The sequence below is a fragment of the Lichenostomus cassidix genome, chromosome 3, assembly GCF_008360975.1.
Source record: "Lichenostomus cassidix isolate B80296 chromosome 3, HeHo_3.0, whole genome shotgun sequence".
Lineage (NCBI taxonomy): Eukaryota > Metazoa > Chordata > Aves > Passeriformes > Meliphagidae > Lichenostomus > Lichenostomus cassidix.
This window is the reverse complement of record NC_139483.1, coordinates 83823634-83838524: the sequence shown is the minus strand read 5'-3', so window position 1 is coordinate 83838524 and position 14891 is coordinate 83823634. Positions and strand designations below refer to the sequence as shown.

At 38.6% G+C, this 14891-nt stretch overlaps 1 protein-coding gene across 1 annotated transcript in view; it reads right to left on the bottom strand.

Moving 5' to 3' along the window:
* The window catches only part of COL9A1 (collagen type IX alpha 1 chain), a 64023-nt gene that overhangs the window by 3361 nt on the left and 45771 nt on the right, over positions 1–14891 (bottom strand). The window contains exons 29-36 of the mRNA XM_085056555.1: positions 14062–14115; positions 13231–13302; positions 9298–9333; positions 9146–9190; positions 7364–7396; positions 4590–4736; positions 3386–3440; positions 1306–1494 (exon numbers count right to left, since the gene is read on the bottom strand). Of these exons, the coding sequence (XP_084912681.1) occupies positions 1306–1494; positions 3386–3440; positions 4590–4736; positions 7364–7396; positions 9146–9190; positions 9298–9333; positions 13231–13302; positions 14062–14115 (631 nt within the window). The remainder of the gene's footprint in view (positions 1–1305; positions 1495–3385; positions 3441–4589; positions 4737–7363; positions 7397–9145; positions 9191–9297; positions 9334–13230; positions 13303–14061; positions 14116–14891) is intronic.

The window sequence follows — 14891 nt, the reverse complement described above, 5'->3', positions numbered from 1 at the left end:
TGGTATTTCAAGGTTTACTACAAGGTAACTTGATCTGATGTTCTACAAGGAATTCTACAAGGAATTTGATGACAGTTATGGTACCAAACTAATTATCTTGCTTGTTTTTTGGGGTTTTTAAAGCTCTGTATATTCTTTTTTTAATATTAACATAGCATAGCCTGTTGTGTGTTGAATCAAATACTGCATACACTGTACATCACCTTTGTATCTCTGTTTTTTGTTTCTTCTGCTGATGACAATACATTGAATTAAAACAGTAAAAAAAGCTCCAGCAATTTTGCTGTTAAGTTTTGCTTTATCTGTATTCTATTCTTCTCTCAAAATTTTTCTGTATTTTACTTTTAAATAAACCTTGAATCAAAAGCAAACATTTTACTCCAGCAACAGACCAGCTTTGTGCAGAAAGACAGTTTTTAAGACCTTCTTTTGAGAAAACAAATCAAAATCACTGCTGAACAGAAACTAATACATACATGGTAGTCATAAGACTTTGCAGAAAATTCTATCCTGTAATCCTCTGGTGGAGAATAGAACGCCTCAGTCATGAACAGAAGAGATTAACTTAGATCAAAGGGTTTGTGTAAAATATAAGTCAATTTTATTACGGATTTGTCCTTTCCAAAGAATCAATAGACTCTGGCACCTGGTGTAATGATGTTAAAAGGCTCAAATATTATACCCAAATAAAAGGCAGATTATTATCAGTTCCTTGTAATGTGATAAACTGGGTCAATTTAGAAAAGTAGATTAGATTTTAGTGAATGAATCTGACTGATTACATCAGCACTTGGGACCATGAGGCCTGCAGAAGTGAGATCAACAACCAGGCTGAGTGGAGGAAAGAGAATCACTGCTGGAATCACATGAGGGTTTTGTCATCAAATGACTTCTACATTGTAAGAAAGGACAGGCATCTGCCCTGAACTAGAAGTAAGCAGTTCAGTCAGAGTCCTGACATTGATTCTCACTCTCATGAACTTTAGAGGTTTTGTACATCTCATGTGTTAAAAACCAGATTTCTAAACCAGTCTTGCCAAAGCCAAGCCAATGTGCCCTTTAATCACTGTGGTTACTGACACAACAGTTACAGCAAACAGTAACTTACATTCCTAACTCAGGATCTTTTTGGACTTCACATGTGTACAATGTACACATCCACAAATTGTAAACCAAGGAAGGGGGGAAAAAACAACAACAAAACAAAAAACAAAGAAAACAAAAAACACCAAACAAAGAAAAAAAGACCAAACAAAAAAAACCTGAAGCATTCACCAAGTGAAAACCAGTTGGATAATTTCTTACCTTTTGGACCCTTACGACCAATCTCACCAGGGGGACCTTTAAGGCCAGGAAGGCCACGGGGGCCAAGCTGTCCTGGGAAACCATTTTCACCAGCAGGTCCTGGCGCTCCTGGTGGCCCTGGTCGGCCAGGAAGACCTGGAGCACCAAATTCTGGCCTTCTAAGGCTGGCTGCCAGCTGAGCTAGTTGTTCTGCAATGAGCAGGAGGACAGAGTTAAGGAGTAAGTGAACAGGAACAAAGAGATTTCCATGATCACTTAAGAAGAATGTACATTCTCTGCTACAGGAACTGACAGATTACACTACAGCACCTTCCTTTTGTACATCGCTATTTACAAAGTTTATTACATACAAGGTATTATCTTAGCACTACCAGTGGCAAACTGCATAGGCACATGGTGCAGAAAAAAATGCATTTTTTCTGCAAAATATATTTAATATTTATAGGGTGAAATGACTTGAATGTATATAGTTCATTTAGAAATGTCCTTATAATTTTCTAGGTCATTTAAATTTCAACCATTTGTAAGAAACTTACTCTTTTAAGAGGCAGCAATTTCATGAGCAAATAGCTCTCTTCATTTCTACATGTTAATCCTGTCAAGATCCATTTTTGCAAGAAGGGAAAAGTATGAGGTCAGTTATGTATGTTGCCTGGTAAGTGCAGGCCTTCTTTTTCAAAGGAAAGAAACCCTCAAATGTGTGTGTATGAGCTCACGTTTGATAAATAATTGAACATTTCATGTTGATTTTTTCTTAAGGTAAATCAGCAGAACCTTTGGTGGTAATCAGGCACAGGATCAGCTTGCCATTCCTCAGGACAGTCTATGCTGGCTATTTCCCTTTGCTCCTCCTTCTTGCAGGCCACTGCTCCATCAGCATAAAAGCAATCCTCTCTTTCCTTAATGCTTCTGTTCTAGACTTCAATCCATCTTCCAAACATGCTTTAGAAATAACTTTCTCTGGATACAGCCACACACAACTCCATATGACATTTGCTTTAAAGTCTGCAGGACTTGGAAAGACTAGTTATTTTGTGTCCACAAATAGAGAAATATTAAGATGATGTGGGATGGGGTGCGGGCGGGGGGGGGGTTAGGATCTAAATTAAAATAGGAATTATAGCCTGCAGATCTACAAGGAATAGCTCTCTGCAGGCAAAGCCTGAGGAGCTGAACTTCACTTGGAGTTCTCTTTAAGATTACAAGGTTCCACGGACCCACTTGTATTGCTTTCTGTTGCTATGTTATTCTCTCTTTTGAATATGGCAGTATGGACAATTGCAGGAGCTTTCAAAAGGGGCGCAATGAAGACAGTCTAGATTTTCCCCATACCAATGTCTTCACTGTTAATTCTGATGGTTATGAATAAATTCAAGCACCTAATCTGATTTCACTATAAGCCTCCTCAATATTACTGTCTTTCAAGAGACCACTTTAAAAGACCTTTTTATCCTGTTTATAGAATAAAAAAAAATACCCTGTGAGCAATATCAAAAACAGTGACAATTACTGAAAATTTTTAAATCATGAGCAGCAATTTCACTCTGTAAATCCTTAACATTACAGAGGTATAATATCCCAAAAGGCATCTTCAATAGCATGTAAAGTTTCTTTTGAGAAATGTATGCTGCCCTGAAAACACAACTCAGTAAATTCCATGTACCCAAACATATTAGAAAAGCTTCAGATTTCGGTGTATGTCAAGAACTCAGCAAACATATTTAGGGTTTTGAGTATCTCTCTATTGCTTTAATTTTAATGTTATCTCCAGAAAGCCTCTCTCTGCATGCCTCTTCTCTTTACCTATTTTGCAGGGTTTGTTTGCAACAATTTAACAGTGAGTACAAGGGAAGCTTGGACTTTTATGTATGTAGCAGGTAAGGCTACAAGGTATTTATAAATACCGGACTTCCTCATACTGTGTCCACATTCACATGTGGAAATACTTTCTGCCAAGTCCTGTGCTGAGGCCATGCAATTTGTTCTGCGTAAGAGTGGGGAAAATCTTGGTTGCCTCCACAGAAATAGATTATTCCAATTTAAATGCAAAGAAACATCGAATACTTTTTAGCATATTTACCTTGCATGACTCTCATGCAAACCTGCTTAATGTGCTGATCACTTGGTTCTTTTCCCTGGGATTAAAAAAAAGAGTTTTAATAAAACAGTTGATGTCACACATTTTACAAATGTGCCTGATGCAGAAAGTGCTGGCCAGTTGGTTGTCACAGTTTAACCCCAGCCAGCAAAACACCACACAGCTTTTCATACCCTCAGCCTGCACCAATGGCATGGAGGAATGAAAATAGAGTTTAACAAATGGAAAGTAAGAAGTAAAGGGGGGAGTTGGAAGAAGAAGAACAGAAAGAAGAAAGTAAAATACAAAAGAGGTAAGTGATCCAAATGAAAGCAGTTGCTCACCGCTGCCACAAGCTTTCCCCTGGTTAAATTGCTGAGCGTGATGCCATGTGGTCTGGGATATCACTTTGGTCTCTTAGGGTCAGCTCTGCCAGCTGTGTACCCTCCCAGTTTTTTGTGAACCTCCAACCTACTCACTGTTGGGGCAGTGTATGGAGCAGAAGAGGCTTTGATGCTACGTAAACACTGCTCATGGGTAACTGAAACATCACAGAAAGGGACCTTCAAAACCATCTAGGTTCCAACCCCCCTTCTCTGGGCCCCATTCAACCTGGTCTTGAAACCTTATAGGAATGGAGCATCCACAGCTTCTCTGGGTGACTTATTAGTACCTCACCATTCTTGCAATGAAGTACTTCCTAATACCTAATTTAAATGTATGCTCTTTCACTTTGAGGCCACTACCCTTTTTCCTATTCCCATCAGTGTGCTGTAAAGATTATTTTTAGCACAAATTCAAAACCTTACCACATACAAGCCACTATGAAGAAATTTAACTGTATTCCAACCAAAAACAATCCATTAGTCACTATAAGGTGTTCCAGCTCCTGCAATTGCAACTATCCCAGGTGATGTCTATTTGACCAGCAAGGTGAAGTCTGTGAGTGATGCTCCTTTGTATCAAACATAGTTTCATGCACACTACAGGGGTGGGGTGAGCATGAGAAAGCAGAGCTGAACTGAAAGCTGGGGTGCCAAGGGTGGAGCTGTGTACAACCTAAGATTGCTCTGGTGTACACATCTGATGAGAGGAACAGCGTACTTCAGGCCACTGTGGCACTTCAGTTTGGCACATGTACATGCAAAACAAGGAGTGGTGTGACTGACAAATAAATATTCAGAAGATACATGAAAACAGTACTTACAGCTGGGCCTTCGCTGCCGGGCAGGCCTGGAGCACCCTGTTCACCCTGCAAGCCTCGTGGTCCAGGTGAGCCTCGTGGCCCTTCCATGCCAGGCAGTCCTCGACTTCCCTCAGGCCCACGGGAACCAGGGTCTCCAGGATTACCAACCTGACAACGAAAGAGAGGAATTTCAGTGAACTGCTATACTAGTGACAGACTCGTTCTGACATATCAAATGGTAACAGGAGCTATTCACAAATGCAAAGCAATGAGTGCTGAAATGCACAGTTGTTGAATGGTGGGTTTTTTTAAATAAGCAACTGGAGTCGGTAATTGCGTGATTTTTAAGAGGTCTGTATTCTTCACTGAAAGGGGAGAAGTGGAAAAATAATCTATTCTGTCAAAAGAGGTAAACCAGAATTTATAGTGACATGCTCAAGATGGCTTTTTGTCAAGGAACAGATCTCTAGAATTTGGTTTCTACTTCTGCCCTCATGCATGCCAACGTGGAACATTTCTAGATGTTAAGTGCTGCTTAAGTTACAAAAATTCCAGCTCCCTGTTTGCTCCAAATGCCTTTTATGTCCTTTTTTAGAGGGTACCACAGTATGAGCCTCTCTTGTGTAGCCCCAGGCTGTTTGGGAACACACATTTTTGCTTTGTTTACTCTGTCTGAGCCAAAGCTAGTTCTCGTGCCTATGCTTGAGTTTGCTGGTAGAGGGAAGGAACATCCTCATGCAAACTGACATTGACAAACTGCCTGAACAGATGCAGTGCCACTTCATTTCACTCAGGAAAGGGGTAGAAAGAACTATTCCTGGTCCCTGGGGATTGAAAGGATTGATGCGACTGCATCAGTATGTCCACTTAAGTACATTGAGTAAACAAAGCTATAGCTTCTGCTCCACTAAATTTACCAAGAGTTATTAAATACCATGCAGAGTGAGACCTGTGCCAGAAGGCACCTCTGACCTCAGGGGGTCTACAGGAGTGGCTTCTCTGAGAAGCTGCCAAAAGCTTCCCCCATGTCCAGCAGAGCCAACCCAGCCAGCTCCAAGACAGACCTGCTGGCCCATGCCAAGCTGATCAGTGATGTTAGTAATGTCTCTTGGATAACATATTGAAGGAGGAAAAAATTATTGCCCAGAAGTAATTGTAGCCAGAGAAGAGCCTGTGAAAATATGTGAGAGGAAAAGCTCTACAGACACTGAGGTCAGTGTAGAAGGAGGGGGAGGAGCTGCTCCCCCATTGGTTTACTTTCCATTATCCTACTCTGACTCTGATTGGTAATAAATCAGTTACTTTCCCTAAGTTGAGTCTGTTTTGCCCATGACAATAATTAGTGAGGGATCTGTCCCTGCCCTTATCTGGGCCCATGAGCTTTTTCTTATATTTTCTCTCCCCTGTCCAGTTAAGGAAGGGAGTGACAGCATGGCTTTCATGTACACTTGGTGTCCAGTCAGGGTCAAACCACAACAGATGCTCAATACAACTTCATTTACTCCTATTAGTCAATAGTAGTACTAACAAAAAAAAAAAAAAAAAAAAAAAAAGGCCAGAAACAAAACCCAAAACAAGCAGGGGAAAAAAAATGCTACATACTCACAACTTCCAAAATCTACTGGGAAAAATAAAAATACCCATTTAATGTGATGCTAAAGAACAGCTTAGCTGCGGTATCAGTTAAACCCACGAGATGGAGCCATTTCGGTTCCATCTGTGCTGCATCCCAGACAGCGAATTGCTGTCCCCGTCAGAAGAAAATCCAAAGAATATGCTCCGATAGATGCATTAAGGCAGAATAATTGCTTTTATGGACTATACAACCAGGACGCCACCATTCCTTTCTGCCCCAGCCTGGTCACTTATCAGGTTCCCAGATAGGTTACTCATTCCTGTGAAGAAACTCACTGGGATGACAAGCACTCTAGGGTCTCATCAAGACAAGAGGATTTAAAAAATCTAGGCAGAAAAAATTATGGATTTTTCACCTACTCTGTCTCTTCCTCATGTCCTTCTCATAGACGTTCATCAGCAGTAAACACTCTTTAGCTTGCATATGCTTAGCCCCAAAGTTACCCAGAATGCTAAGAACACAAGCACAGGTTTTTTTGTTATGCTCAGCCCCAGTTCCCCATGGATAGAACTGCTGGTATTTTAGTGTCACAGCCCATACTGTCAGATGCTGTAACAATCCAACTCTTCAGTGATCCTGAAATAAAAGAATGAGTTCAGCTCTCCAGTTATTTTTCTTGTGACATACAAGCTTCTGCTCACCTTCCACATCAAAGTTATAATTTTGAAATAAAATAAAAATAATAAAAAATATTATAATAAAATAATAAAATAAAATAAAATAAAATAAAATAATAAAATAAAATAAAATAAAATAACAAAATAAAATAAATGAATCTGGGCCATAAATACTTCTGGTTTCACAGACATCACAATCCTGTTGCCAGCTTTTTAACAGTGGCATGCAGCCACTGCACTGAGCCTCCTTTCTATACAACACGTACTGTACAAAGAGTGCATTCATTTTCTTTTTATAAAAACTTAGTTGGCCAGCTGCTGAATGATGCTTCTTTTACAGAGTTAGAATTCAGGAAACTAATTCCTTTCCAAAGCTGATTCATTTTAATATTAACTGTATTCAAAATTTAAACAGAAGGAGATCTGTTAAAACTCATTCAATTTAACTTGTTCTTTGTATTTTTTTTCCTTAAATCAGAAAACCATCTATATGATCTACTATACCTCTGTATTTCTGCAACAATGCTATTCATTATACTTACAGCTCCCTTTGCTCCTGGTAATCCCATGTCACCCTAAGAATAAAACAAACTATATTAGAAGAGATTCTCCATTACCACAGACCATACAAATGCAGTAAATTTGACATGACTTTTTTCCAATGTAAAAGTTCACATACTTAGTTGATTTATGCAAAATTGCACCACAAATTAATTACAATTCCTTTGAAAATAAAACCTTAATTTTGAGTGGTTTTTGTACAATTCCTTTCTCAAAGTGTTTTCTGTAAGGTGCAAATGAGAAAACATGTTTGTTATAATTGGTTTTGTATTGCTTGTCTTGGAATCAGACACATGGCTCTAACCTCTCCAGCATAGTTACACCACAGGAAAATCTTAGCAGATTTCTTGGAAACCTTCAGGGGAAGCATTATTTAACCAGGATTTTCTAGTTTCTGAAAAGTGACAGAACTGTGGATATCAGTGTCGTGTTAATGCTGAAAAAACTGCAACAGAAAACAGACAAGTGTCTAACTAAATTTCCGTGAAGAAGTCAAATTCCTACAAGTTACTATTCCCAGCAATTTTATTCCTGGCTTGAACAATACCAAAATCCCTCCATCACCTGACTGAGAAAAGCAATCCCACTATTCAGGAGTTTTTAGGTTTTCCTCTCAATTGGGAAAAAAAAAAACCAAACCTTTCAAAATCTTGTGTAATCACATGTGAAATAATTTAGTATGAAAACACTGAAGAAACTTAGTGAGATTTCTGAAAACTGTATTTTCCCAGTTCCTACATCCCATTGGTGAAATAATTGGTTTCTAATCAAAGGCCTGGCCGTTAATAAATATGGCGTAAGTGAATGAAAAATAACTGTTATCCATTTAAAACCAGACTAACTGGCAGCACACTTAAACAACGCATAGTATTGCTTCCTGGGAATCTGTAGAATGATTGTAATGCTCAGTTACTGGACATCTCACTCACTAAGACTTTCAGAATTGCAGCCTGTAGCAAAAAACACTAATTTCCAGCACACAACCTGGCTACTGCTCTTTGGATAGGGAGGAGTTTACTTCCTTTAGAAAGATCAGTTGTGGCTTTGCTGGACGAGGCCCCATAGGAGGCACTAGACTAGGGATTTCTCTTTTGGCAGAGAAATAAACCCTCTTTACCCAAGGGCACATGACTCAGGCATTGCCCATGTCAATTCATAACATGCCATACTCCTGCAGTATCTATCTATCTATCTATCTATCTATCTATCTATCTATATGCAATATCACAGTGCCACAGCCTCTTCTCAGCCCATTTTTCCTCTCTCTAACAGCCAGTTGCAAATCACATTTCCAAAGAGAAAGTCAATATATAATCTTCCCTTTAAGTGTGCATTATTAAGGATATTTATTAACTCTCCTTCTGTTTCACCTGAATTAAACTACTTTCTTATCCTCACTGCCTCAAACACCAATAATTTATTCATCTGTCTGTGCATGTATATATATATAAACAGTCCCTATATGTGTATCTACATACATACATACACATTCACAAACACAGACACATCCCTTTCCTTCAAGGCAGTCTGGACAATATTGTACACCTACCAGAACATGTTTCAGAGTGCTTTACAAAAAGCAGGAATAGAGTAACAAGGCCAATAGAACTGCTGTGCTCTGCAATGGCCAGTTGGTATAAAACTGAAATATGACTTTCAATTATGAAAATATAACTCTTGAAGCACTCCAACAATACTTTGTATTTTCAATTTACAACAACAAAATATTAAATCAGGCAAAGGGGAAAAAAAAAGCGCCTTACTAAGTCACCCTTTTCTCCTGCATCTCCTTCTGCTCCAGGTGCACCCTATATCAAAGAAAGACATACTGTCAGCCTTCATATTTAGTCAACATGATGTACCGTGGCATTTGGTACTGTGACTTTAAAGTTCCATGGTCTCTAACATGACTTACTTGTTCACCCTTAGGTCCTGGTTCACCCCCCGAACCCTAAAAGGTTAAAGATTAAAAAAAATTATTCAGAATTTCAAACTTCAGGTTAAAAAACATACTAAATGTTCTTCAATCCTACAATCTCATATTATTGCGAGACCTTTAAAGCTGCAAATTTTTAAGAATGACAATGAAAGAACTTAAATCTTACGATGTAATTTAAGTGACAGACTGAAGCTAAGTACTAGTATGGAACATATAATCCACCACCACACTGGACAGTACAGATTCTGACTGCCAAACAGCAGATCTCCCTTTTACTTGACAAATGCTCTTGCAGCTGCTACAGGTCTGCTCTGAAAATTGGTTGGAAGCTAGAAGAAAATAAATCTAGTAAGTGTATAGCTTTTTCTAGCACTATTATATAATTCCATATTGCTGTAGACTATACTGGTCTTGCTAATATGGGATAAGCAGAGAGACATCCACAAATACAGTCACAATCTTGTCTTGTGTGATGTTTAACTCTTAATGTCTTTTATCAAAACTGTGTCTAGAATTTTGATCTTAAAGTTAATGTTTCTTTTTAAAAAGAAATTAGATTATGTTTCATCTTGGAATCCTCTAACAAAAAGTACTTGTGTGGACAGGCAGGAAGCAAAGAGTAATACATTAATTACCAAATTAACTTAAAACATACATAATTTTTTCTATAGCAGAACTATTACATTTGTAGAACAGTACATCATTTAGGAAAATGCACTTGTATCTGTTAGAAAACAAGTCACACCATCCTTTTAATACTCTTTGCAGTCTGTACATATTCAAAGATACGCATTCCAAAAGAACTATAACTGTGTGTGATAATTTTTTTTGTAAATCAGAGAGAGATGCAGCAGTTTCTCTCCCATTTCAGAGATCCATTAAATTCACATAAAATATAGGCACACAGACTGGTTTAAATTTTACAGATTTAATGAATTCTGACTTCTTCTCATGTTCTTGAAGATGAAGAGCTAGTAATAAATTATCCACAAAGCTAAGGAGTATAAATCACAGAACTACTTAACATTCTGACTTTGTCAAACAACACTGAAACTATTTTGTCTGAAGTGTTCTCAACACTGTGCCTTATTAAGGTTTTCTAATTACACAAAAAAGACATTGGTTTCAAATCTAACATCATTTTGGGAGTTCTTTTCCTCCCCTTACACTTCCTTAGAGCAAAAAACTGCCAAAAGATAAGGCTAACATAGAAGAAACTATTGCTTTTGTGAGGCTTGGCCAGTAATGTTTGTATTAGTGAATACAAAAATCACAGCTGAAACTATATGAATCTATTCTACATTGACTCAAAAAGTGTCAATGGAGGAAACAACACAAGATGTCGATCTATGAAAATACTCACTTTTCTTGACACAGTGCCTATCTATTTCCAAAAATCCCTCTCAAATCATACCCAAGAATTGTTTGCAAAACTGCCTGTCAGCATCCTCCAAAACTGTACCAGGGGCTACTTTAATTACTTAGCAGCCCAAAGGATCATGTTGCAGTGTCCAGGTCTGGCACATAGCTTGCTGCTGTTCAACTTACTAAAATGGACAGAACCCGAGTGTCTGAAACCAACTCAAAATACATGAATCAGAAACAGCCTAAGTGGTGAATGCTGGGGTTTGGCCATTATCAGTGTTGTGTGGGCATAGCCACTCCATAGGATTCACTGAAGCATAAGCCACTGCTCTTACATTGCTCTGTACTGCACTCTCTACTAGACCATGTCAGGTGTGAGACTGATGCACTCAGCTCCTTGCCCAAACTAGTGGCAGTCTGGTTCAGGCTCCAAAGGAGGCCAAGGCCTAGGCTGTGACCTCCTTTTCCAACCTGAAAACACACCCTGCAATTAGCACGTGATATTATGCTTGTAACTCAATCATTATTATATGCACCGAATTTTGTAAACTCTCACTTTTACATATTACTTCAGTAACAACACTTCTGCTGCTATCTTTGGTGGTGGCTCACTCTTCAAGTGGTCATCACCTGCATGTTGATAAGGTACCTACAGATAGTACCCAATATTTAACAGCTTTGGGATCAAGAATGACTACTGATATATCAAGTTCATGTATTCTACTGGCTTCTGGCTGCTATTTACATCAATTTTTATTGTGCAGATATAGTTACACAACAGAACTTTATAGGATCCCTGTGTACAAAACCATGAAGTTTTGAAATCAGAAAGGGAAAAAAGGTTACTTCAGCCTGGAACTTACTCCTAGAAGGGTTTGACCCAAAGACCAGGTTTAACAGGCTACAGAGATGCCTATTTCCAACCTGACAAGGTTGTTTTTGTAAGACTGATGCATTTGCAGAAGCTGAAGGGAAGAGGAAGTGGCAGAATGCTCTCCAGGCTTGTGACTTAGAACACATACTGAAAGTCAGTGCTGCTGGCAAGGCTGCAGCCATGCTAAGCCTGCCCCAGAAGATTCAGTTCAACCTCTATGCAACTGAAAGAAAAATGAATGAAAGATACAAATGGAGAGCTAAAAAAGTGATCACAGGATAATTCCTAGCATAGGATTTTCAACTTTAAGTTATCTGCACAGACCTCAGGCTTTTTAAAAAGGTACAGGCATAAATTATTGTCATCTGGCATTTAGATAAGTAGAAACCTCCTGGCTGTAGCCTGAATTTCTCTAGGTATGTTTACAGCATCTACATTCTACTTTTTACTGTAAAGATCCAGATCCTTCATATGGCAAATGACGAATATCAGGCACTTTCAGAGGAAGGTTGTGAGCAGTGCGACAAACGTTATTTTCCTTCCACATTTGCTTCCTCAGTACCTTCAATCTCCCTCTGGAGAAGTCTAAAGTATGAATCATTACCAATCTAATAAAAAGAGACTGCTTTGTGTCAATACTTACATGTGCCTAGAAACATCTCTTCCTGATCTCAGCATTCAAAAAAACCCACACAAAACCAAACAAACATGAAAAAATATCTAAACAACATCGAAGACTTAGAAGTTTGTTTTAAAGAACCAAAGTGCCGAAGACAACAGCAAGCCCTATCCAGAAACCCTATGATGTACACTGGGAGCATACCAAGGACAGGATTCCTCTGTTCAACTAAGATATTCTACAGCAGTTGTACCCATGTCTGACCAGCAGTCCAGTCCTGTTTGTCAGGAGAATGTCAGAGGCACTTTACAAGTGTAATTAATTTAATTCTGAAGTACGTGTGCCTCAAGGAAGAAAAACGAAACACAGTGAGAACGGACTACTTTTATAACAAGTATGTCAGAAGTCTGGCAAGTGAATTTCATCCTTTGCAGCATCCTATAACCAAGAGAAGATAAGAAACATCTTTGGCTTTATGTACTGTCTTCACTGACATTTACTGAGCAAAGCTAGGTATCTTCTGCAGTATGTGAGAGTTCTTCCCTCTTAACAAAATATTAGAAGAAGTACTTATATCCTGTAATTCTGATGTATGCATAGGTGTCTCAATAGCTGCATTAGCATGTGCATTTCCATAGTAGGTCCTAAGACATATGTAGTAGGCATCACTTCTACTGTGGATGAGGGTTGAAGTTTCAAAGCTCTATAGTGACCAGAAACCCTGACTGACCACTTCAAATCTAGCTGTGTCAATGATTTGCAATACGGTTTAGGTCTTTAAATTATTCAAATTTAAAAAACCAAATTAATATTTACACCAGTAATCTTATTTCAGTCCCGTAAATGACACTGTCAAGACTTCTCCTATACATGTTTATGAGCTACAAGTAGTTAATGGGCACACAGAGCACTACTTTCAAGCAGTTAAGATAACTACCTACAAAACAAAGAAACAGACATTAATTAATGGAAAAACTGAAAACAGTGCTCAACTTATTGTGTTTACTCCTGACATCAAACTGCAGTCTCTGTGTATGTGTGAATTTCTTACCCGATCACCTTTACCACCGGGAAGGCCTGGAGGACCAGGCAGTCCAGGAAGTCCAATACTTCCCTGGGGACCCTGTGAAAATAAGTCAAAGATGTAAATTTAGCCAATCGAGTTTACAATGAACAAGTAAGGGTCATACCCTGAAGCAGATTGGACAGAGCCTTTATCACAAAACAGACTTAGCTTGATGAAAGAGGATTATCTGATGCAAATAGGGCTGATCCAAAGTACTGCACTTTTAAACAGAATCTCATTATGAATTTATTGCTGACAATCACAACAGAAATCAGTTACAGGGTTTTCTACCCTCCAGTCCCTCAACGATAGTCTGGTTCTCTTAAAAATACTTCCCAAGATCTTGCACTCTGCGATTTGCACATTCCTCTGTAACAGTAGGCTCTTTCAGCCAAGACCTCCCCAGCTATGCTTCTGACTGATACTGTGTAAATACTGCTGGAGCTCTGGTAAAAGGTGGCATTCAAGTGCTCCATTCATTAGTCTCACGTAGCTGTCAGCAGAAAGCCAGGCTCTCAGTGCTCCTGTTCCCAGGTACACGCAGCCCACACAGGAGAGTGCAACTCAGCTTTGCACGTCATAGCATTTGTGGGTTTATTAAGTAGAAGGAAAAGTCACAGACATCTCCGTGTAATTTAAAACAGCGTTTTCTAATATTAGCACAGTCACAGAAGACTGAAAAAGAAGCTGAACCACCACTCATTTCAATGTTATTTTCAGTTCCCTGCATGGATAAAGGGGTAAGTGTAGTTCCAGATGATACCATAATTCCTTGAAAGTAAACATAAGCACTGAATATGGAAATAAACTGCTTACCAATTTCCCTGGTAAACCTGGAGGACCTGCAGGACCTGTCTCCCCTCTGCTACCCTGGAAGCAGAAATAGAAGGACAATATTATTTCCTGAAATGCTTCCTGTGATCAGGGAATAAAGTAGGATTTTTTTTTTCTTGATTAGTGATTCACACTGCTTAGAAGTTGGGTTTAATAGAAACTGTTTCATAGTGCAAAAATACCATATGCATGAAAATCAGTGAAACTTTCTGAGTAAACATTTTTAGTTAACAATGGCATATAATATTATATGGTGTTAAATGATTCCACTAATTCAGTCTGCTGAGTGATTAAGCACAATGAAGTTCCCTTCCTCGGATCACACCTGAGAGTAACCTGTCACAAACACATTCACTAAGGCAACTCTGGCAGGCACACTTAACTTTAGCCTTTTGCTACGTTTCATCACCTGAACTCCTATATGACCATGTATTTGAAGCACCTGATCCCCGAAGGACAAATGCAAAAAGTGAATTCAGAAGTAGTGCTTAACAAACTCATTCAGGTTGAAAAAACCTCTAGACTGTATAGGGAAGGGTAAGTTTTAAAAATCCCTATTTATCATAGTGAAAGCATAAATATGTACTTTATTGCATCTTTATATCTTCACTTCAGACATGTTTATCCATTCAGACAATCATATTCACATTAGTATTACAACTCCATTTCTATATGCAGCCATTTGAATATATACTCTGGGTAAATCTGACACTGAGAAAAACTTTCAAAGATTTTTAAAAATTTTTCAATGGAAGTATCTTTCTCAAAAGATTTTGTCTCTTATGATCAAACTTCCAGAGCAGATCCGTAAG